This window comes from Microcaecilia unicolor, chromosome 1 (genome assembly GCF_901765095.1).
Source record: "Microcaecilia unicolor chromosome 1, aMicUni1.1, whole genome shotgun sequence".
Lineage (NCBI taxonomy): Eukaryota > Metazoa > Chordata > Amphibia > Gymnophiona > Siphonopidae > Microcaecilia > Microcaecilia unicolor.
Genome location: NC_044031.1, coordinates 305,845,672 through 305,869,414, shown reverse-complemented (window position 1 = coordinate 305,869,414; position 23,743 = coordinate 305,845,672). Strand labels below are relative to the sequence as shown.

The 23,743-nt window shown below is 48.1% G+C and overlaps 1 protein-coding gene across 3 annotated transcripts in view; it reads right to left on the bottom strand.

Annotated features, from left to right (window-relative positions):
• GGA1 (golgi associated, gamma adaptin ear containing, ARF binding protein 1) overlaps positions 1-23,743 on the bottom strand; it is a 145,981-nt gene that overhangs the window by 77,579 nt on the left and 44,659 nt on the right. For all 3 annotated transcript variants that reach the window (XM_030207875.1, XM_030207865.1, XM_030207884.1), the window contains one exon: positions 7,074-7,149. In XM_030207875.1, coding sequence (XP_030063735.1) covers positions 7,074-7,149 — 76 coding nt within the window. The remainder of the gene's footprint in view (positions 1-7,073; positions 7,150-23,743) is intronic.

Sequence of the window (23,743 nt, the reverse complement as noted above, 5' to 3'; positions counted from 1 at the left end):
CAACCGGAAATAAGCTTCGCGGGACGGTCGACACGCAGGGCGCGCCCACCGCGCATGCGCGGCCGTCTTCCCGCCCGTGCGCGACCGCTCCCGCCAGTTGAATGACTAGCAAAAGATGAAACACACAACTCCAAAGGGGAGGAGGGAGGGTAGGTGAGAACAATCAGCCTGCTGTCCTCGGAGAACAACTGCTACAGGTATGTATCATACCCTTTCTCCGAGGACAAGCAGGCTGCTTGTTCTCACGACTGGGGTATCCCTAGCTCTCAGGCTCACTCAAAACAAGAACCCAGGTCAATTGAACCTCGCAACGGCGAGGGAACAACAGAAATTGACCTACGAAGAACAACTAACTGAGAGTGCAGCCTGACCAGAATAAATTCGGGTCCTGGAGGGTGGAGTTGGATTTACACCCCAAACAGATTCTGCAGCACCGACTGCCCGAACCGACTGTCGCGTCGGGTATCCTGCTGGAGGCAGTAATGAGATGTGAATGTGTGGACAGATGACCACGTCGCAGCCTTGCAGATCTCTTCAATAGTGGCTGACTTCAAGTGGGCCACTGACGCTGCCATGGCTCTGACACTATGAGCCGTGACATGACCCTCAAGAGTCAGCCCAGCCTGGGCGTAAGTGAAGGAAATGCAATCTGCTAGCCAATTAGAGATGGTGCGTTTCCCGACAGCGACCCCTAGCCTGTTAGGGTCGAAAGAAACAAACAATTGGGCGGACTGTCTGTTGGGCTGTGTCCGCTCCAAGTAGAAGGCCAATGCTCTCTTGCAGTCCAATGTGTGCAACTGACGTTCAGCAGGGCGGGTATGCGGCCTGGGGAAGAAAGTTGGCAAGACAATTGACTGGTTAAGATGGAACTCCGACACCACCTTCGGCAGGAACTTTGGGTGGGTGCGGAGCACTACTCTGTTGTGATGAAATTTGGTATATGGAGCATGAGCTACTAGGGCTTGAAGCTCACTGACCCTACGAGCTGAAGTAACTGCCACCAAGAAAATGACCTTCCAGGTCAAATACTTCAGATGGCAGGTATTCAGTGGCTCAAAAGGAGGTTTCATCAGCTGGGTGAGGACGACGTTGAGATCCCATGACACAACAGGAGGCTTGATAGGGGGCTTTGACAAAAGCAAGCCTCTCATGAATCGAACGACTAAAGGCTCTCCAGAGATGGCTTTTCCTTCCACACGATAATGGTAAGCACTAATCGCACTAAGGTGATTCCTTACTGAGTTGGTCTTGAGGCCAGACTCTGATAAGTGCAGAAGGTATTCAAGCAGGTTCTGTGCAGGGCAAGAACGAGGTTCTAGGGCCATGCTCTCACACCACACGACAAACCTCCTCCACTTGAAAAAGTAACTCTTTTTAGTGGAATCCTTCCTAGAGGCAAGCAAGACCCGGGAGACACCCTCAGACAGACCCAACGCAGTGAAGTCTACGCCCTCAACATCCAGGCCGTGAGAGCCAGAGACTGAAGGTTGGGGTGCAGCAACGCTCCGTCGTTCTGCGAAATGAGAGTCGGAAAACACTCCAATCTCCACGGTTCTTCGGAGGACAACTCCAGAAGAAGAGGGAACCAGATCTGACGGGGCCAAAAGGGCGCGATCAGAATCATGGTGCCGCGGTCTTGCTTGAGCTTCAGTAAGGACTTCCCCACCAAAGGTATGGGAGGATAAGCATACAGGAGGCCGGTCCCCCAATGGAGGAGAAAGGCATCCGACGCTAGCCTGCCGTGTGCCTGAAGTCTGGAACAGAACAGAGGCAGCTTGTGGTTGGTCTGAGAGGCGAAAAGGTCCACCGAGGGGGTGCCCCACGCTCGGAAGATCTTGCGTACCACTCTGGCATGGAGCGACCACTCGTGCGGTTGCATGACTCTGCTCAGTCTGTCGGCCAGACTGTTGTTTACGCCTGCCAGGTACGTGGCTTGGAGGAGCATGCCGAACCGACACGCCCAACGCCACATCCCGACGGCCTCCTGGCACAGGGGGCGAGATCCGGTGCCCCCCTGCTTGTTGACGTAATACATTGCAACCTGATTGTCTGTCCGAATTTGGATAATTTGACAGGACAGCCGATCTCTGAAAGCCTTCAGTGCGTTCCAGATCGCTCGGAGCTCCAGGAGGTTGATCTGCAGATCCTTTTCCTGGAGGGACCACAGACCCTGAGTGTGGAGCCCATCGACATGGGCTCCCCACCCCAGGCGAGATGCATCCGTCGTCAGCACTTTCGTGGGCTGCGGAATTTGGAATGGACGTCCCAGGGTCAAATTGGTCCGGATGGTCCACCAGAGCAGTGAAGTGCGGCAACTGGTGGAGAGGCGGATGACATCTTCTAGATTCCCGGTGGCTTGAAACCACTGGGAAGCTAGGGTCCATTGAGCAGATCTCATGTGAAGACGAGCCATGGGAGTCACATGAACTGTGGAGGCCATATGACCCAGAAGTCTCAACATCTGCCGAGCTGTGATCTGCTGAGACGCTCTGGTCTGCGAAGCCAGGGCCAAGAGATTGGTAGCCCTCGCTTCGGGAAGGTAGGCCTGAGCCGTCTGGGTATCCAGCAGCGCTCCTATGAATTCCAGAGACTGAGTAGGCTGGAGATGGGACTTTGGGTAATTGATCACAAACCCCAGCAGCTCCAGAAGTTGAATAGTGCACTGCATGGACCGGAGGGCTCCTGCCTCCGAGGTGCTCTTGACCAGCCAATCGTCGAGATATGGGAACACGTGCACTCCCAGCTTGCGTAGATACGCCGCCACCACCACGAGGCACTTTGTAAACACTCGTGGGGCAGAGGCGAGCCCAAAGGGCAGCACACAATACTGAAAGTGCCGTGCGCCCAGGCGGAATCTGAGATACTGTCTGTGAGCTGGCAGTATCGGGATGTGAGTGTATGCGTCCTTTAAATCCAGGGAACATAGCCAATCGTTTTTCTGAATCATTGGCAGAAGGGTGCCCAAGGAAAGCATCCTGAACTTTTCTTTGACCAGGAATTTGTTCAGGCCTCTCAGGTCTAGGATGGGACGCATCCCCCCTGTTTTCTTTTCCACAAGGAAGTACCTGGAATAGAATCCCTGCCCTTCCTGCCCGGGTGGTACGGGCTCGACCGCATTGGCGCTGAGAAGGGCGGAGAGTTCCTCTGCAAGTACCTGCTTGTGAAGGGAGCTGAAAGACTGAGCTCCCGGAGGACAATTTGGAGGCAGGGAGGCCAAATTCAGGGCGTATCCGCACCGCACTATTTGGAGAACCCACTGGTCGGAGGTTATGAGAGGCCACCTTTGGTGAAAAAATTTTAACCTCCCTCCGACCGGCAGATCGTCCGGTACGGACACTTGTAGGGCGGCTATGTTCCCGTGGATCCAGTCAAAAGCCCGTCCCCGGCTTTTGCTGTGGAGGCGCAGGGGGCTGCTTAGGCGCACGCTGTTGACGAGAACGAGCGCGCTGGGGCTGTCCCTGTGCCTGGCGAGGCCTTCGGGCCGGCTGGTTGTACCTACGCTTTGCAAAAGAATAGGGTGCAGCCTGCCGTGCCCGGGAAAAACGCCCACCCGTGGGGGCGGGTGCTGAAGGCGCCCGGTGGGAGAGCTTGTCGAGAGCGGTTTCCCGCTGATGCAGTTGGTCCACCATCTGCTCGACCTTCTCACCGAAAATGTTATCCCCCCGGCAAGGGACGTCAGCCAGTCTCTGCTGGGTGCGGTTGTCCAGGTCAGAGGCACGCAGCCATGAGAGCCTGCGCATCACTATACCTTGGGCCGCAGCACGAGATGCCACGTCACAGGTGTCAAAAATCCCCCTGGACAGGAACTTTCTGCACGCCTTCAGCTGCCTGACCACCTCCTGATAAGGCCTGGACTGCTCCGGCGGGAGCTTATCGACCAGGTCCGCCAGCTGTTGCACATTGGTCCGCATGTGGATGCTCATATAGAGCAGGTAAGATTGGATGCGGGTCACGAGCATGGAGGATTGGTAGGCCTTCCTCCCAAATGAGTCCAGAGTGCGAGACTCCCGCCCCGGGGGCGCCGAGGCGGTATCCCTCGAACTCCGTGCCCTCTTGAGAGCAGAATCCACGACCGCTGAGTCATGGGGCAACTGGGGCCGCATGAGCTCTGGGTCAGAGTGGATCCTGTACTGGGACTCTGCTTTCTTGGGAATGGTGGGATTAGTTAGTGGTCGCACCCAGTTCCGGAGCAGCGTCTCCTTCAGGACATTGTGCAGCGGTACCGTGGAGGACTCTCTAGGTGGTGATGGATAGTCGAGGACCTCGAGCATCTCGGCCCTCGGCTCTTCCACAGAGACCACGGGAAAGGGAATGCTTATAGACATATCCCGCACAAAGGAGGCAAAGGAGAGACTCTCAGGAGGTGAGAGCTTCCTCTCCGGTGACGGCGTGGGGTCCGAGGGAAGGCCCGTAGACTCCTCTGAGGAGAAATATCTCGGGTCCTCCTCTTCCCCCCACGAGTCCTCATCCTCGGTATCGGACATTAGCTCATGTAGCTGCGTCCGGTACCGGGCCCGGCTCGACGTCGAGGCACCGAGGTCTCGGTGTCGTCGAGCGGTGGACTCCCGCGCCGGCGGGGACGGAGCTCCCTCCATCGACGTCGACGGGGACTCCACCTGCGTGGCTGTCGAGACCGGCACCGCAAGCGGCGGCGGTGTCGACTGCCCCGGCGCCGGGCTAGAGCTCGCCGGCGCCACAGTCATCGGCGCCGAGGGCGCAAGCACCCCCGGCGCCGGCACAGCCTGGCGCATCAGCCCTTCCAGGATCCCCGGAAAGATGGCTCTGAGGCACTCGTCCAGGCCCGCTGCCGGGAAAGGCGGTGGGGCCGGTAAGGGTGTCGGTGCCGGAAGCTGCTGGGGGCCAGGAGACGGCACCGAGGTGCCGGAACCCCGACGCGTCGGTACCTCCACCACCGACGGAGATCTCTCCTCTCTGCGATGACGCTTCGGCGTCGACTCCTCTTCAGGGTGCACCGAGGGCTCCCGGTGACGGCGCTTCTTGTCTTTTTTCCGGTGCACGTCACCGGTGCCGGAGGGCATGGAGGAGGAGGAGGTCGATCCCCCTCGGTCTCGGGGTACCGGGTCCGACAGGGTTCGGTCCCGTGGCTCACGAGTTGAGGGAGTGACCGGGGCCGACTGCCCGCGCGGTCTCTCTACCCCACTCTCGCCGGCGGACCGGCGGGCCGACGGGACCTGTTCTCCTGGGGTCGCTGCCATCGGTGCCGATGTCTCGGGCATCGATACCGGTACCGAAGAACCGGTCTTCGATACCGATGCCGTCGAGGTCGACGTCGAGGGGCCGGCGCAAGTTCCAAAAAGACGGTCCCGCAGAACTTGCCTCGCAACCTGAGTCCGTTTCCGGAGACCGAGACACAAAACGCACGACTTGAGATTGTGCTCCGGCCCGAGGCACTGGAGGCACCAAGCGTGGGTGTCAGTCTGCGAGATCGGCCGGCCGCAGCGACCACACTTTTTAAATCCACTCGGGACCTTCGAGGACATCGACGGAAAAATCGCGTCGGCGAAGTCAAAGTCGGCAATGGTGGCTAAAATCACACCACGAAAACTGAAACCGACCGAGCGGCCACTAGGCCGCAACGAGGCGTCCCCGCTAGAAAGCGAGGGAAAAGAAGGAGCGCGTGCTCCACACGCGCAAAATTCTTTTTTTTTTTTTTAATAAAAGAGAAAGAAGAAGAAGAAGAGGCCGAACAGGCCAAAAGCGACGATCCGCGTAAACGCGGTCGAAAAAATCCGGCGGCTGAAACGAGAGAGAGGGGAAAACACAACTCTCTCAGTCGCGGAAAAAAAGTAACTGGCGGGAGCGGTCGCGCACGGGCGGGAAGACGGCCGCGCATGCGCGGTGGGCGCGCCCTGCGTGTCGACCGTCCCGCGAAGCTTATTTCCGGTTGGTGGGGGCTGCCGCGGACGTCACCCAGTCGTGAGAACAAGCAGCCTGCTTGTCCTCGGAGAAAGTGGATTATATTTCAAAAGTCCTCAGACATGAGCTTAAAATTCACATCTAGCACAGATTCTGGTGTGCGACACTTGGAAAGGGTCTTTGGAACCCAGATGAAAAAAATAAATTGAGGCATATGACTTCCTGGACCCAAATTAATACTAGATCACCATTTAAACTAAAGGTAAAGTGAAAGAACAGGACAGAGACAGGAAAAACAAGAAAAAACCCTAAACAGAAACACAGTCTAGAGCAAACAACTAATCCAACCACAGAAATGGAGGTGTGAAGCTGTGAACATACAAGACTGTACTACCCATTAAAAAGAGGACCCATGAAATGAGTAGTAAGGGAGGAAAGGCTGAAAACGGTGGAATCTTGCTATCTTGATCTCACCCCAAGAATTAGGGTTTAAAGCCTCTCAACCTATTCCACCATTCCTCTTTGTGCCACAAAAGGCCAGGATTAGCCCTTTTTCGACACAGGAATGAAAATACCCAAGAGAGTCTCAAAGTAGTTGTGCTAAAAGCAAACTATAACAGAGTTGACACCAATTCTAGTTTGTGCCATCATGCCTCTCTTCCTTATATAATGGAGGCATCTAAGCAGCTGATAAATCTACAATGATTTAGACAGAGCAAGAAGGTGTACTCCCGCACCTGGTTGTCCTTTTAGATGTCACTTCTGCATTATTAAGCATCACTGAAACCTTAACCCTAGGTCTTGCATAAATGACTAGAACCCATCTTGTGTTAGTAAGAAGGGGTCTTATCAGGTTTGTGCAGTCTCTAGAAGGTGCTGCTCCTCTAATCTAGGCCTAAACCAGGCCATATGCAAGTCATCCCTGATAAGCACAACAGCAGGTTCCCCTGAGCATCATCATTTCTTTTAGAGAAACACACAGCACTTAGGGATGAAACTAGGTCAAGAGACTTCCCACCTCTTGTTAACCCAACTGCTGTAACCAGCAAGTGGTCTCCAGCTAAACAAGCACCTTGGCGAGTACTTAATGTACATAACTCAACCTGTCCTATAACTTGCTACCTTCCCTGCCACCCAGCATATTCCTGTGAATCACACGTGCCAGGCTGGTGCCCATGTGTCAAAGGATCACTCACCATCAGGCCCTGCACTGCTTCCCATTCCTGTGGAGACTGGATCTTGTGGGCTAACAATCGAGTTGCCAGCTGGGGGCTGCAAGAGAAACCCAAACAGTGAATGGCATGACCCAGAGGCAGCAATCTATCAATGCATTCAGGTCTTCCCCCTCCCCACCCCCGTAAACACATGTAAAAACCTCAAAAGTTCTGCCTTGCTTAGATGGCAGAAACCTCTAGTGGTTCTACAAAAGTATTGTACTGACTATTTATAGCCTAGCAGTTTCCACAACAGGGGAAGACTCCTGACCAATGAGATACTGGTTAAGAGGGGTCCCCTCATAAGGAAACTGGAACTGGTATGAATACCAGGTTCAAGCAGTGTTGCCCGTCTCTAGCTGGCCAAGTCACTGTCCCACAAAGGTGCATGTAGGGGGTTGTCTAAACCAGCACCCCTGAAGAGGAAGAGTTGGGGGCTGCATGAACCAGCACACCACTGCTAACAGAGGAGTGAGAAAAAGTAAGCATTACTAGAACATGAAGGAGCAGCCAGAAGCCCCTGGTCTTAGAAAACAAGCAGAGGATGTCCCCTTGATCTGTAAGGGGGAGGACTAGGAGCTGCCACAGTACTGAACCTGTGACCACATTTTATTTATCACACTTTTTATACTGTAGTTTCCCATAAATGAGCTTTAAAATGGTTTACAAGGTAGGTCAAGTGTACATCATGCAATATGCATAGCATGCAGAAAACTAAAAGGTGTCCATTCAACTATACTAATTAAAAACAGCACTAAATAGCAAGGCCTTACATCTCTTTTGGAATACAAGATCATCAATGGTGTTCAGACCTTCAAGGCAGAAGTTCCATCCAGCATGCCCCCCACACAAAGAAACGCGATACAGGCAGACAACTTGATTCCAAAGGGAACTGTGGCAAGTTGCTCCGAGAGGAATAAAGACAGCGAACAGGTATATATTACTGAGCACATGCACATGGAGCCATGAGAAATTATGTTCTTATCCGCTAAGTTTCTTCCTTAGTCCCTCCAGACTAGTCCAGATACTTGGGTTATGCACTGCTACCAGCAGATGGAAACTAACAGTTCATCTCTGGGAACCCCATAAGCATCCTGTGCAGTTCCCAGCCAGTCAATATTTCTACACCAAAGCAAGGTAAGAACTAATCTGCTCTTCCCTTTGTCTTTTGGTCTGTTGCCATTGATGTCCCAAACAAAAACAAAACAAACATAGATTCCTTGAGCTCTCAATGCAAGTAGTTAACCATAAGGACCTTTGCAGTCTTTACCATCATCATTCTCGTCCCTGAATACAGCTGCACAGACAAATACACACAATCCAAGGGGAGGTTCTGGACTGGTCTCCAGGGACTAAAGGAAAGAAAATTAGTAGGTAAATCCTAAATTTCTCTTTCCTTAGCAACCCTTTAGACTGGTCCAGATACATGGAAAGTACCACAGCAGTGTCTCTTAAGGGTGAGACCCTCTTAAGGTCAGTGCCAAAACTCCACACCAAAGAAAGCATTTTGTCTGACCTACATATCAAGTCAATAATGCTTCTCAGATGAACGTTAAGGACCACCAGACAGCCACCCAACAAATATCCTATGGCAGAATGAGACTATACACTGCCCATGAGACCATTTGCCCTCTAGCGGTATGTGCCTTAAGTGCTCCTGGCACCAGATGTCCCTTGATAATCTACACAGAAGCAATGGCCTCCTTAATCCACCGGGCTATAGCTGCCTTAAGGCACTACTGTGCTGGCACAAAAATGATTCGAATGTCGAAACTCTTCAGTCCTGCCAGTATATTCTTGCAAAAAATTTTTGACATCAAAATGATGCAAACTATTGCTGTTCCCTATCTCTTTTTGCGTCCCCCAAGACTGTTTCACATGAAAACCCAAAGCCACCTTTGTGGGGGGGGGGGGGGGGAGGAGAACAGAAGGAGGGAACAGGTTACAAGAACCAGGGCACCTGTGCATTGACTGACAATGCCATCAAATCCATCAGTGACTGACCCCAGGTACGCACAATGTTTATGTTTGAGACTTTTTAGACAGTATATACAAAGCAAATGGATCTAAGGGGTGTACAACATGCTAAAAAAAATTGTAAAAACATAAGGAAAAGGGCAAAGAGTTCTGTTATAAAATAGGACAGCACAACTTCACATAAGGCAAACCATTCAGTTCACGTATTCATTGGTTACTCCCATAAACAGAGCAGACCCAGCCAGGCTCCCTCCCTCACTCAAGATGGAAAGGTCAACTGAAAGAATCTTTTCAATAATGATTTAAATTTGATGAAGGATTGTTCATTCCAGATCTGGCTAGAAAAACCTCCATGGATAGGAAAATCTCAGGGATAGGAAATAAAACATACTGTCTCACTGATTCATAGTGGGTAAACTTACGATAGGGAAGTACTAAGCAACTAACCAACTAGAGTCTAAAGAGCGAAGGATATGGGTGGGCATATACGGAATAGATTTAGATGTCAAGTAAGAAGGAAATCCTAAATTGTAAGCCTTATGTGTAAACATTAGAATTTTAAACAAAATGCAATAATGTATTGGTAACAACTGCAGATGGGTGGTGTGACATGATCAAAGTGCTTAGCCTTACAGAGAAACCTAGCAGCATAATTTTGAAAGGTCTGGAGGCGTTTTAATTGGGAAGAAGGTAAACCTGCATAGACTGAGTTACAATAGTCAAGCCGAGGAATCAAGAAAGCATGTAGTGCAGTGTGCAAAGAGGGAAAAATCAAGACAATCACGGACACAGCAAAGTGTACGTAAAGTAGCAAAACCTGAATTTGAAATCATTGAAATTTGTTTGGCAATCTAAGTTTAGAATCCAACCGAATGCCTGAATAACAAAAATTATCCACTGTTGAAATGGGAAGACCAAATAAAACTGGGATGACCTGTGGCTGTGACAGAGGGCCTGTAATCCAGCAAGCTACTGTCTTGGTAGGGTTAAGAATTAATTTGCTATTTACAAGCCACAATGCAATGGCAGACAGAATGTTTGTGTGGCTGAACATCAATAATGGATGGGGAGACAAGAAAGTATAGAAAAATATCAACAGCATATATGAAAAATTGGATATTAAAAGATTGAATAAGCATGGCAAGTGGAGTAATGAAGATATTAAAGATAAGAGGAGACAGTATAGAACCCTGTGGACCCCCACATTTCAAAGGGTGAGGGACAGATTAGCTTGGGAAGAATGAACCATAAAGAACCAGTTAGACAGAAAAGAAGAAAACCATCTCAGAACTAAACCAGAAAAATCCACTTGAGACAGATGAGCGAGAAGAGAATGATCAACCAAGTCAAAAGCTGCCAAAAAAATCTAGAGACACAATAAGCACTATATTTCCTCTATTCAAGATCTGATGTAAATCACTTAGTACCGAAACTGTGATTGCCTCTTTACTGAGATGCTCATGAAAAACAGCCTGTCGAAGGTTAATACAAAATTCTTTTCAATATGAAAGAGCATTTGATCGTAGACCATTTTCTCCGTCAGCTTAGATAAAAAGCAGAGATTAGACACGTCAGAAACTAGCAGAGTCAGATGGATCAAGGGAAGAATTCTTCAGAGTAGGAAACATCAAGACCTGCTTCCAAGATTGAGGAACAGTACCAGTAGATAAGCTATGGATGACCACTAAATGAACTAATGCAAGGAGACCATGTTTAGATCTGAGCCATGCTGAAGGTATGGGGTCTAGGGTACAGGTTGTCAGATGCAAAGACCTAAATAAGGGAATGAAAGCGGTTACAGAAGGGAAATTGAAGGAAGACCACAAAGAGGCTAGCAAAGGACACTGATACAAGACCCACTTGGGCAGAGCTTGGATTGGATACAAAGGCTTGTAAATGTCCATCGACTTTTATGGGCCAAAGTATCAGCAGTAGGCATTTTTGAGACCATGCGTGAGGAATCTTTTTTAGTAACTTGACGCAATATTTGAGAGCGACATTTAGAAGGGTTATTTGATTTGGCTATCTGAAAAATATTTTTTTGCCATTTTTAATTAATGATTATTTTATTTTATTTATTTTTGTTACATTTGTACCCCGCGCTTTCCCACTCATGGCAGGCTCAATACGGCGGGCAATGGAGGGTTAAGTGACTTGCCCAGAGTCACAAGGAGCTGCCTGTGCCGGGAATCGAACTCAGTTCCTCAGTTTCCCAGGACCAAAGTCCACCACCCTAACCACTAGGCCACTCCTCTTACAGAGAGTCAGAGAGCTTAAGGATCGAGACTTATGCCAAAGCAGCTCCCATCTATGAAGCCTACGTTTAGAAAACCTCAGGTATTGATGATACCAGGGAGCCGAGCTATGCTTAGGGACAGAACATTCACATACTGGGACAAATGAATCCAGACCCTTCATAATAGGATCACTCCAAGTTTGCATTTGTACATCAAGAGAAATCAGGAGGGAAGAAAGAAAATAATGAGGTGCACTGATCTGGGTCCAGATAGGATAAGCAACGGGATATGTAGGTAGTGTGATTTAGTAGGTATGACGTCTTAGGAGAGGAATTAGAATGTTAGGTATTATTAGGAAAGGAATGGAAAACAAAAATGAGGATGTTATAATGCCTTTGCATCGCTCCATGGTGCAACCGCAGCTCGAATATTGTGTTCAATTCTGGTCACCACATCTCAAAAAAGATATAGTGGAATTAGAAAAGGTGCAGAGAAGGGCGGCGAAAATGATAAAGGGGATGGGATGACTTCCCTATGAGGAAAGGCTAAACCGGTTAGGGCTCTTCAGCTTGGAGAAAAGGCGGCTGAGGGGAGATAAGAGGTCTATAAAATAATGAGTGGAGTTGAACTGGTAGATGTGAAGCGTCCGTTCACCCTTTCCAAAAATACTAGGACTAGGGGGCATGCAATGAAGCTACAATGTAGTAAATTTAAAACGAATCGAAGAAATTATTTCTTCACTCAACGTGTAATTAAACTCTAGAATTCGTTGCCAGAGAATGTGGTAAAGGCAGTTAGCTTAGTGGAGTTTAAAAAAGGTTTGCATGGCTTCCTAAAGGAAAAGTCCATAGACCGTTATTAAGTGGACTTGGGGAAAATCCACTATTTCTGGGATAAGCAGTATAAAATGTTTTGTACATTTTTGGGATTTTGCCGGGTATTTGTGACCTGGATTGGCCACTGTTGGAAACAGGATGCTGGGCTCGATGGACCTTTGGTCTTTCCCAGTATGGCAATACTTATGTACTTATGTAATTAGACTTAAGAAGACAGTACAAAAGAAATAAAATAGTAAACAGATCAAGGACGGGGGTCTAGCTGCAAATCTGGAAAGAGAAAGAAGACACAGAATTAGAAATAAGGTCCATAGTATGACCGGCAGTGTGAGTGGGGAAAGTGTTTACCCCATGTAGCTTTTATTCCACTCCTCAGCACCCGGTCAAAAGAAACCAGACAAAAAAGCTCCAAACAAAAAAAGTTCCCACCATAAAAGTCCTTGACAAAATAGACTCCTGACAAAAGGGCCTGATGAAATAGATTTATTTTTGAATGGTACAAAGAAGTGGAGGAGCCATAAATTACTGAGAAAGTCCACGGCTTTTCACTTTAAAGTCCTGGCACCTGCCTACGGCTTGACTTCACTATCCACACTTGGTATCTAGTGAGCATCATAAATCTGTTTTGTTGTGGGGTTTTTTTTGTATAGGTTTTTTTTTGTCATGGCCTGTTTTGGTTTTAGTCTGTTTTGTTGGGGTTTTTTTGTATGGTCTATTATGTCGGGGTGCCCTACTCCTCAAAACCTACCAACATGACCAAGTGCACTTCTCTCAAATGCTGCCCACCCCCTCCAACAATCCTTTCTTCTCCACTTTTTCCATCCTCAGCCCTCATGCCTTCCTCCATATTCTTCTGCCATTCCTTAGCAGTGGCCTGTCTTGCCCAGGTAAATGTGCAACTGCATTTTCAAAACCTTTTAAATCTTTTATTAATGCCTCTCTTAGAAGTCAGTCCATATTTCTTATACCATAATCAAGTCCATCAATGGGCATCTGAGGTTCCTGGCCTGTGAGGCAATAGGTCCCAAGGTCTAGGTGAATAAAAGCATTTACTTTCTTTCACCTTTGTATGCCTTGTCTGCCTGAGTTAGTTCCAGGGTCACCCCATAACTCTTGCCCAGGGTCTCACTCCCAGGTATAAAATAAGTACCTGTATATAAAACATATTAACCGCTTTGATTGTAACCACAGAAAAGAAGTACATCAAAAACCATCCCTTTTCATTATATTTAAGCATTTAGCTCGTGCCTTTTTCCAGGTACAGGAGGTTTTTTTTAAATATGTATATTTATATAAATATATATTTAAGCATTTAGCTCGTGCCTTTTTCCAGGTACAGGAGGAACTTTTTAAAAATATGTATATCTATATAAACACTAGTAGAAAAGGCCTGTTTCAGACACAAATGAAACGGGCGCTAGCAAGGTTTTCCTCGGAGTGTGTATGTTTGTGAGAGTGACTGTGTGTGAGAGAGAGTGAATTTGCGTGTGTGTGTGTGTGTGTGACAGAGTGAGTGAGACTGTGTGCGAGTGTGTGTCTGTGAGAGAGAGTGTGTGTGCCTGCGGCCCCTCCCTCCCACCCAGTTCCTGTGTCCACCCTTCCTCCGTGTTCCAGGGTCGTCCCCCTCCCTCCCTCCATCCGAATTCCAGACCCCCCTCCGAGTTCCAGACCCCACCTCCCTCCCTCCAATTTGCAGACCCCCTCCCTCCGATTTCCAGACCCCCCCCCAGAGTTCCTGAACCCCCCTGCTGCGACCCTCTCAAGCCCCCCCCCTTTCCCGCCTCCAACCCTCCCCCGCCACCATCGTCGATTCTGGCTGGATCCTGCCCGTTTTGTGCTGATTCGCTGCTCCCTGCATCGCGGCTCCTCCCCTCTCCCTTCTACTGGCCAATCTGATGTCTCTTTTCTTTTGTCTACTCCCTCTGCTCCTTTCCTATTGGCCACTGATATCTGATCCTTCGTTGCTTCTTGTCTGGGGCGTTCAGTGAGCGCGGCAGGTTTGGGAGAGCGGTTCGGGAGGGCGGCAGTGTCATCAGCTGCGAGATTTTTTCAGGGCGGTTGGTGAGCGAGGCAGGTGAGCGCGGCAGGTTCGGGAGGGCGGCAGACACTCTTGAGGCTTTTTGGGTTTTTTTTTGTGTGCGTGTGCCAGTTCGTGGGATTCGATCAGTTGTGTATTTTTTTTCCTTACCCGGGCTCACGTCACAATGCGGCCACTGACGTCACTCTGATCTACGGAGCCTAGCAGACCAACTCCGAGGGAGCCACGGTCCCAGGCAAGTCAGAACGTTGGAGGTGAGAATTATTATGTAGGATGTATAGCGCCAGAGGACATAGCCTGATGTATGCAAGAGGACCATATTATACTATAGCCAGACAAAAGAGAGTAGCTTAACATGGAGTCACACAGGTCTATTAAACTGCAGCCTATAAACTGCAGGGTACTACCACTGCATACTGGTATCTTTCATGTATATGTGGTGAATTATGTAAATATGTATTATTATTATTTATTTAGATTTTGCTCACACCTTTTTCAGTAGTAGCTCAAGGTGAGTTACATTCAGGTACTCTGGATATTCCTTTGTCCCAGGAGGGCTCACAATCTAAGTTTGTACCCGAGGAAATGGAGGGTTTAAGTGACTTGCCCAAGATCACAAGGACCAGCAGTGGGATTTGAACTGGCCACCTCTGGATTGCAAGACCGGTGCTCTAACCACTAGGCCACTCATCCACTCTAATAATAGGGAAGATGCGAGCTCAGACTGTCCTAGGGAGCAAATTTGCTAATCAGAGAGGTGAGCAAATACCCCCAAGTCGCATAAAGCTAGTTAAACTGGGATTATGCATAACTGAGTAAATGTAAATGATGACATGTAAAGTGCCAAGGTGTGTGCATCACATTTATATAGACAGATTACGTATATATTTGAAAGTGATGCCTAGAGCATGACTCTTTTCTCTAGACACAGTGAGGTTCACTACTGACATGGTACATGCAAAACTAATGACTAAACAAAAAGTATTGTTGCAAAGAAATAGTCCAGTAATTGAATAATGTGTTCAAGGACTGAACTACCGATGCATAAAATAAAATTTATTACATTTATTTGGCTTTATTTACCGCCTTTTTGAAGGAATTCACTCAAGGTAGTGTAGTAAAAGTATTCAAGCAATACAAAGAATGGCATGCTACATTACAAAGAGGCATATTTTCAAAGCACTTAGCCTTCCAAAGTTCCATAGAAACCTATGGAACTTTGGAAGGCTAAGTGCTTTGAAAATATGCCTCAAGGTCAACATAAAATATTTTAATAGACAGCACAGGGTGTAAGCAAAGATGCAACATATAGATAGATAGAGTAAGAAAATAAGGGAGCAGTTTAAAGAAAGTTGCAAATGAGGTCAGAAATGGAGAAAAAAAAAAAAGATAGACTTACATGGCAGCATTTAAAGAAATATTTTCATAGCTGCCATAAGCACAATCATAGGCAATAAAACTTTATTAACTCAATTCAAGGGCAGTGCAGACTAAACACACACATGAACCTGTTGACGAAGCAGTATGGAATCACACAATCACTTCTCTATGCTCATCTGCATTTGTCCATAACCGCACACGTCGGTCTTTCAATCTGTTGCAAAAAAATCTTCCCCGAGGTAGACAAACTTATTCCTCTCTTTTTCTGTAGCCAGTACATTCCCAACAAAGATCTCAGCTTTGCCAGTATTCCTGGCTGCATCATGGGATTGATTCTTCTTCCCCTGCTCTGACTGGGGAGCCAGCTGGGGCTTCAGGTTGCACCGCTGTCTCAGCTGGGAGTGCTGGGGCTGGGCCTACTGGAATAAACCTAAACTTTTGAGAGAAGTAGGTGCTTCTATCAGGCCCAGCTGAAAATCTCTGAGGTGGTCGCAGAAGGAGGCTGCCGAGAAAGGGACTTGATGGTGTTAGTGGTTATTAATGAGGTAACATACATAGTAGATAACGGCAGATAAAACCTGTACAGTCCACCCAGTCTGCCCAAAGAGATACATAAGGTATGAGGTGATACAAGGTGATATAACATATGTATACTTGAACTAGATTTGTCCATGCTATTTTCAGGGCAAAGACCGTAGAAGTGACTTGCACTGTCCTTGTTCAAAAACATTATCTAAGCCCTTGATAAGCTCCATTCCAGCCCAGCACATCCAAATCTATCCAGCCACAATCAAGGCACAGGCCATTGAAGTCCACTCCATACTGCCTTTGCTTCCAAATTACCAATGTTGCCACCTACTCTGCTAAGCTTCTTTGGGTCGATTCCTTCTAAACAGGATTCCTATGTGTTTATCCCATGCATTTTTGAATTCTATTACAGTTTTCATCTCCACTACCTGTCGCGGTAGGGCATTCCAAGTATCCACCACCCTCTCAGTGAAAAAATACTTCCTGACATTAGTCCTGAGTCTTCCTCCCTTCAACCTCAATACATGCCCTCTAGTTCTACCACCTTCCCGTTTCTGGAAAAGTTTTGTTTGCAGATTAATATCTGTCAAATATTTGATCATCTGTATCATATCACCCCTGGTTCTCCTTTCCTCCAGGGTATACATCAAGGCTCTCCTCTTAGTTCTTCCTACGAAAACTGCATACCATTCTTGTCACTTTTCTTTGAACCGCTTCCAGTCTTTTTACATCCTTAGCAAAATACGGCCTCCAAAACCGAACACAATACTCCAAGTGGGGCCTCACCAACGACTTGTACAGGGACATCAACACCTCTTTTCTTCTACTGGTTCTACCCTCTCTATGCAGCCTAGCATCCTTCACCGTGGCCACCGCCTTGTCGCATCGTTTTGTCTCCTTGAGATCCTCAGATACCATCACCCCAAGGTCCCTTCTCCTGTGCAAAGCTTACCAATCTCTTCCCTCTTATCCAGTACATCTCTTTTGGATTTTTGCTCCCCCAAGTTCAGCACTCTGTACTTTTTTGGATTAAATTTTAACTGCCATATCCTTCACCATTCTTCCAATGTTTAGAGATCCTTCCTCATGGTTTCAACACCCTCCAAAGTATCCACTCTATTGGCTATCTTCATGTCATAAGCAAAAAGGCAAACTTTTCCTTCTAACACTTCAGCAATGTCTCTCACAAATATATTAAACAGAATTGGCCCCAGCACCGCACCCTGAAGCACTCCACTGCTCACTTTACTTTTCTCCAAGCGGGTTCCATTTACCACCACCCTCTGTCACCTGTCGGTCAACCAGTTTCCAATCCATTTTACGACTTTGGGTCCTAAATTCAGCCCTCTCAGCTTACTCACGAGTCTTCTGGGAGGACCGTATCAAAAACTTTGCTGAAATCCATCTAGTGCATGTCCTTCACCCAGTTCTTTGGTCACCCAGTCAAAGAAGTCAATCAGATTCATTTGGCAGGATTTTCTTTTAGTAAAGCCATGTTGCCTCGGATCCTGTAACCCATTGGCTTCCAGAAAGTTAACTATCCTTTTCTTCAGCAGCGATGCCATTATTTTTACTACCACTGACATGAGGCTTACTGGTCTGTAGGTTCCCAATTATTCCCTGTCCCCACTTTTGTGAAAAGGGACATCAGCACATCTCCAGTCCTGAGGAACTTTTCCCGTCTCTAAGACCCATTAAATAAATCCTTAAGAGGACCTCCTCCACCTTGTCCGCAAAGACGTTATCACATCCACTAATCTCTGGTTTGAGGCGTGTAGACTTGAGAGTCTACGCATCCCGACACATAAGGCAGCTAAAGCAGAGAGCCTGATCGCAATATCAAAAGGATCAAATGTACCCCTGGCCAGATATGTCCTGCACTCCTTCTGCTGAGTGGCCAGCTGGTGAAGCTCTGCAGCCTGCTCCAGTGGGAAAGTGTCCGCAAAGTTGTCACAACCATCAGGAATAGTGAGCCCTTGGGCCGCTGTCGATAACCGGCAGCAGCAGGCAAACCACCCCCCAAGCAGGGAGCAAGACTGAACACCGACAGACTGGTATAAGCAGGACTGGAGTAGCCGGACTGGAACTGAAGCGGTAGGTGAACAAGCTGGAGTACACAGGACTGGAATGACCGGACTTCATCTGCGCTTGACTGCCGTTCCCTAGGGGTTGAGCCCCTAGGTGCGGGCAGCCGGTAGGACTTATAGGATAGAGCAGGGACACAAGTAATCCTGGAACAGACAGACCACAACCGGATTCAAGATTCACACACAGGAAAAAGGGTTCTACACAAGCTTGACCGAGACAGGGTTAGGATTCTCACACAGGATACAAAAGCAAGCTTGACCGAGACAGGGTGAGGACTCAGGATTCTCACACAGGATACAAAAGCAAGCTTGACCGAGAAAGGGTAGGACTGAGAATTTACACACAGTATACAGGATTCTAAATAAGCTAGACTGTACAGACAAATAACAGAGCAAGACAGAAGACTGCACACAAGGCAGCCACAAGCAGAGACACTGGAACAAGCAAAGGAAAGGGGAAGCTAAGGATAGGCAGCCACAAACAAGGCAGAAGGCTGCACTCAAAGCAGCCACATGCAGAGACACTGGAATAAGCAACAAACACACACAAACAAAAACTCATCTGAAGACCTCGTTGCAAAGGCAAAGCTGAAGGGCTTCCAGGTGCCTAATAAAGGCAATCACTGACGAAGTCACAGGTAAGGGTGCTGCTTAGTTACAAACCACCCAAGCAACTCCGGCAGACTGGAAGATCCGGACCGGACCAGAATGACTTCTGGAACAGAAGGAAAGCAGTCCATAGCAGCCACCGGGCCTGGCCACCGGGAGGGGGGGGGGGGGGGCGAGGTGAGCACAGGCATGGACATAGTCACAATCGTGACAAAAGTCTAGCGCACTCCGCACCATGGACTTCCAAGTACAAACTTGTGTAGAGCTCATAGGCCTGGATGTGAGATATAAGCATTAAGGCCTGAAACACCTTCCTCCCAAAAGAATCCAGAGCTGAGACAGGGGTCCTGGAGCTTCTAGTATTCTTCAGAGTGGGTTCGACTACCACGAGTGGTGTGGCAACTAGGCCTTCTCGAATCCATGAGCCTTTTGGATGCAATGCATCACATTACCCGGGACAACCTGTACAGATAGAGGGGTCTCCCATTTCTTCATTTGTGCATCCCTAAGGATGGAAGTTTGAGGGGTGCAGTGACTGTCTCCCTAGGGAGAGTGTCAGTCCAGAATGGTCAACTCTACCCTACGGTCGTCCTCAGTATCCAACTTAAAGAGAATAGCAGTAGCCATCCGCTTAACAAAACTGGTAAAAAGACAGACCTTTAAGAGGGGACTTCCTTCTCTTCTATGGAAGGATGGGATCTGAGAGGATGTCTTAAGGTCTCTCCTCTGAGAAGTAGTCTGCTAATGCTAATAATCCCTCTGACTCTTATGCTTCGCAGTTTCTTGCTTTAACATCCTCTTTCAATCTTCAACTGTGCTCCACTGCCCCCACTCACCAGAACAGCCATTGTCTTGATCTTATCCTCTCCTCAAACTGCTCACTCTCCAGTTTCTGTGCCTCAACTCTTCCCCTCTCTGACCATCATCTGATAACTTTCACACTTAAACACCCTCCTCCCCAGGCCTGTCCAATCTTAACCAATACATTTAGGAATCTTCAGGCTATTAACCCTTCTACTCTGCCCTGAATTTTTCTAATCTCTTCTCTACCACTATGTTATCCAAGTCTGTCAATGAGGCTGTCTCTTCCTATAATACTATTCTCTCCTCTGTTCTGGATACTCTTGCTCCTCCCATTCCCCATTCTGTAAAATGTAACAAACCCCAGCCTTGGCTGACCTCTAGAATCCACTACCTACGTTCCTGTGCCCACTCTGCCGAACGCCTTTGGCTAAAATCCCATGCCCATGCTGACTTCATACATTTCAAATTCTTGCTGACCTCCTTCCAGTCTGCTCTTTTACTTGCCAAACAGGACTATTATATCCAGTTGACAAATTCTCTTGGTTCAAACCCTCAACGTCTCTTTACCACACTGAACTCTCTCCTCAAAGTGCCTTCACCTCCAACCCCCCCTTCACTTTCTCCCCAGACTCTGGCTGAGTTCTTTCATGATAAGGTTCACAAGATTAAACTTGAATTCTCAACCTGGTCACCTCCACCTCTCCTTCCCTTAGTCCATTCTCTCAACCCTCCAACCCCTGCCTCCTTTTCTTCCTTTTCCGAAATCACTGAAGAGGAAACTACACATCTTATTTCCTCCTCAAAACCAACTACCTGTTCCTCTGATCCTATTCTCACCCATCTACTTAACACTATCTCTCCTACTGTCATCCCTTTTATCTGTCATATTCTCAATCTTTCACTGTCCGCTGCGACTGTTCCTGATGCCTTCAAACATGCCGTAGTCACACAACTCCTTAAAAAACCTTCATTGGACCCTACCTGTCCTTCCAACTATTGCCCCATCTCCCTCCTCCCTTTCCTATCCAAGATACTTGAACGTGTTGTTCACCGCCGTTGCCTTGACTTTCTTTCATCACAAGCTATTCTTGATCCACTTCAATCTGGCATTCGCCCCCTTCATTCAACTGAAACAGTGCTTGCTAAAACAGCGCTTGCTAAAGTCTCCAATGATCTGTTCCTGGCCAGATCCAAAGGGCTCTATTCTATACTCATCCTTCTCGATCTATCTGCTGCTTTTGACATGGTTCATCACAGCCTACTCCTTGATACGCTGTCCTCACTTGGATTTCAGGCTATGTTCTTTCCTGGTTTTCTTCTTATCTCTCCCAGCATAACTTTAGCGTATACTCTAGTGGATCCTCCTCTACTTCTATCCCACTGTCAGTTGGTGTACCTCAGGGATCTGTCCTGGGACCTCTTCTTTTCTCCATCTATACTTCTTCCCTTGGTACTCTGATCTCATCCCATGGTTTTCAGTATCATCTTTATGCTGATGACTCCCAGATCTACCTCTCCACACCAGAAGTCTCAGCAGGAATCCAGGCCAAAGTATCAGCCTGCCTGTCTGACATTGCTGCCTGGATGTCTCACCGCCATCTGAAACTAAACATGACCAAGACTGAGCTTCTCATCTTTCCCCCTAAACCAACCTCTCCTCCTCCCCCATTCTCTATTTCTGTGGATAACACTCTCATCCTTCCTGTCTCATCAGCTCGTAACCTTGGGGTCATCTTCGACTCCTCCTTCTCTGCACATATTCAGCAGACTGCTAAAACCTGTCATTTCTTTCTCTATATCAGCAGCAAAATTCACCCTTTCCTTTCTGAGCACGCTACCAGAACCCTCATCCACACTCTTATTGCCTCTCGCTTAGACTACTGCAACTTGCTTCTTACAGGTCTCCCACTTAGCCATCTCTCTCCTCTTCAATCTGTTCAAAATTCTGCTGCATGACTAATATGTCATTATGCTCATATTAGCCCTCTCCTCATGCCACTTCACTGGCTTCCTATCCGTTTCCGCATACAGTTCAAACTCCTCTTATTGACCTATAAGTGCATTCACTTTGCAGCTCCTCAGTACCTCTCCACTCCTCCCCGGGAACTCCGTTCACTGGGTAAATCTCTCTTATCTGCACCCTTGTCTTCCACCGCTAACTCCAGACTCCGTTCCTTTTATCTTGCTGCACCATATGCCTGGAATAGACTTCCTGAGCCGGTACGTCAAGCTCCATCTCTGGCCGTCTTCAAATCTAAGCTAAAAGCCCACCTTTTTGATGCTGCTTTTAACTCCTAACCGTTATTCACTTTTTTCAGAACCCTTGTTTTATCATCCTCACTTTAATATTCCCTTATCTCTTGTTTGATCTGTCTTAATTTGATTGTAAACTCTGTCAAGCAGGGACTCTCTCTTCATGTTCAAGTGTACAGCGCTGAGTACATCTAGTAGCACTTTAGAAATAAGTAGTAGTAGTCTGGCTTGTCATAGTCCCATGACCGGTCCGTCTCAGACTCAAAAAGCTTCTCCTGGGAGAAAAACCAACAGTGGTGCAGCTGGCACAAGTGCCCTCGATGCTAATGCACTTGGCTGCTGCAGCAAGGTCACCAACTCCTCCTGGAGCATGGTCCAGAACCGGTTGTTGAGGGCGGCCATCGGTAAAAGCGGGGCTGGTGCTGGTATGGTAACAGCCTGCAATCTTGACTGTGCTGAATTGGAAGCCTGAGCCCAGCTGGAAGGTGGCTGCAGGTTTGGCACCTCCTCAAGAGGGGGAGTGCTTTTCGGGTATTGGTGATACTGATACCCCAAGTACTGCACTTCAAGAGGAACTGATGCTTACTCTTAGGTTTGCCTCTGTGTCGAGCACTGGAGACCCGCGGTACTGATAAGGACGACAATGAATCCTCATGTCACCTTGATGCTGGGTCTAATGCAGACTGGTCCCAGGGCACAAGCACAATGCCAGATATCGAGGTAGGGGGAACCTCCTCGATGAAGGAGCACTCCCAGTGTCCAGGTGAGCTGCCTCAGCCATCGAGGCTGATGCTTTGATGCCGAAATCAACTTGGCCCAAAAAAAGTTTTTTCATGCCTGCTCTCTGGCTCCTCTTCTGCATGTGCAAGTAGAGGATGCAAGAATGAGTATCATGGTCTGGCCCCAAGCACTGGAGACACCAGTTATGGGAATCAGTCCCAGAGATGACCAGATTACACTCGGAACTGCGCTTAAAGCACACAGAAGGAAAAACAGCCAATGCCAAATCAAACAGCTCAATGGTGAGGGTGAAAAAAAAAAAAAAGGCTACTCACCCCTGAAAAAGCTCGATGCAAGAGTAGATTTACAGGTGACAACAGCTGTCCAACTGCAGAGCAACAAGAGGCATCTTGCTGAAATTGCCAAAGCCATGAGTCCCACAGAGGCTCTGAACAAGTCAAAAGAACTTATGCCAGGAATGCCACACCTAAGTTGGAGAAGCTAGAGAGGGAGTCCTGGACTCGAGGAGAATATCATCCGCCTGCTAAACCAGGCGAAGACAAGCTCAAGCAACACAGAAGCCAAAAACAGTAGCCTGCAGGCCCAAGGTGGCAACCTCAAAGGACATTGTAAGGGAAGCCTCCATGTCCCAAAGCACAGTACCCCTTGAACTGCTGTGGTCTTCTTAGGCACCGCTATGACCAAAGAGTCCACTGTAGGAAAGTTGTTTTTTTTAAGTCCTCAGGGAGGAGAAGGTAGATCTTAGACATAACTTTATCCACCTTAAAACCCATATCCAGGGTGTTCCACTGTACGGCAATAAGTTCATGCAAGGCATCATGAATATGAAAGGCTGCTGGAGGCTTCTCTGTACTAAATATAATAGGATCCAAGACGAAGAGAAGGACAGGGCTGTGGGAAAGGAAATCTGCAGAACATCTATAACCTTGGTGAATGAAGCAGAAAGCTCATCCTCTTGGAACAAATGAGGCACAGAAGGATCACCTTTGGAATTCCTCCCTCCTCCATGGAGTCTTGAAGCTCCAAAAGATCGATAAAAAGGAATGGGCAGAGACAGGGATCCAGAGAACAAGGAAGCATTGTTCTACACAGCAGGAGGTTGAATTCTCCTCTTTTACCACTAGCCCTTCTGGAGGAGCAGGAAGAGGAGAAGCTGAGTCCT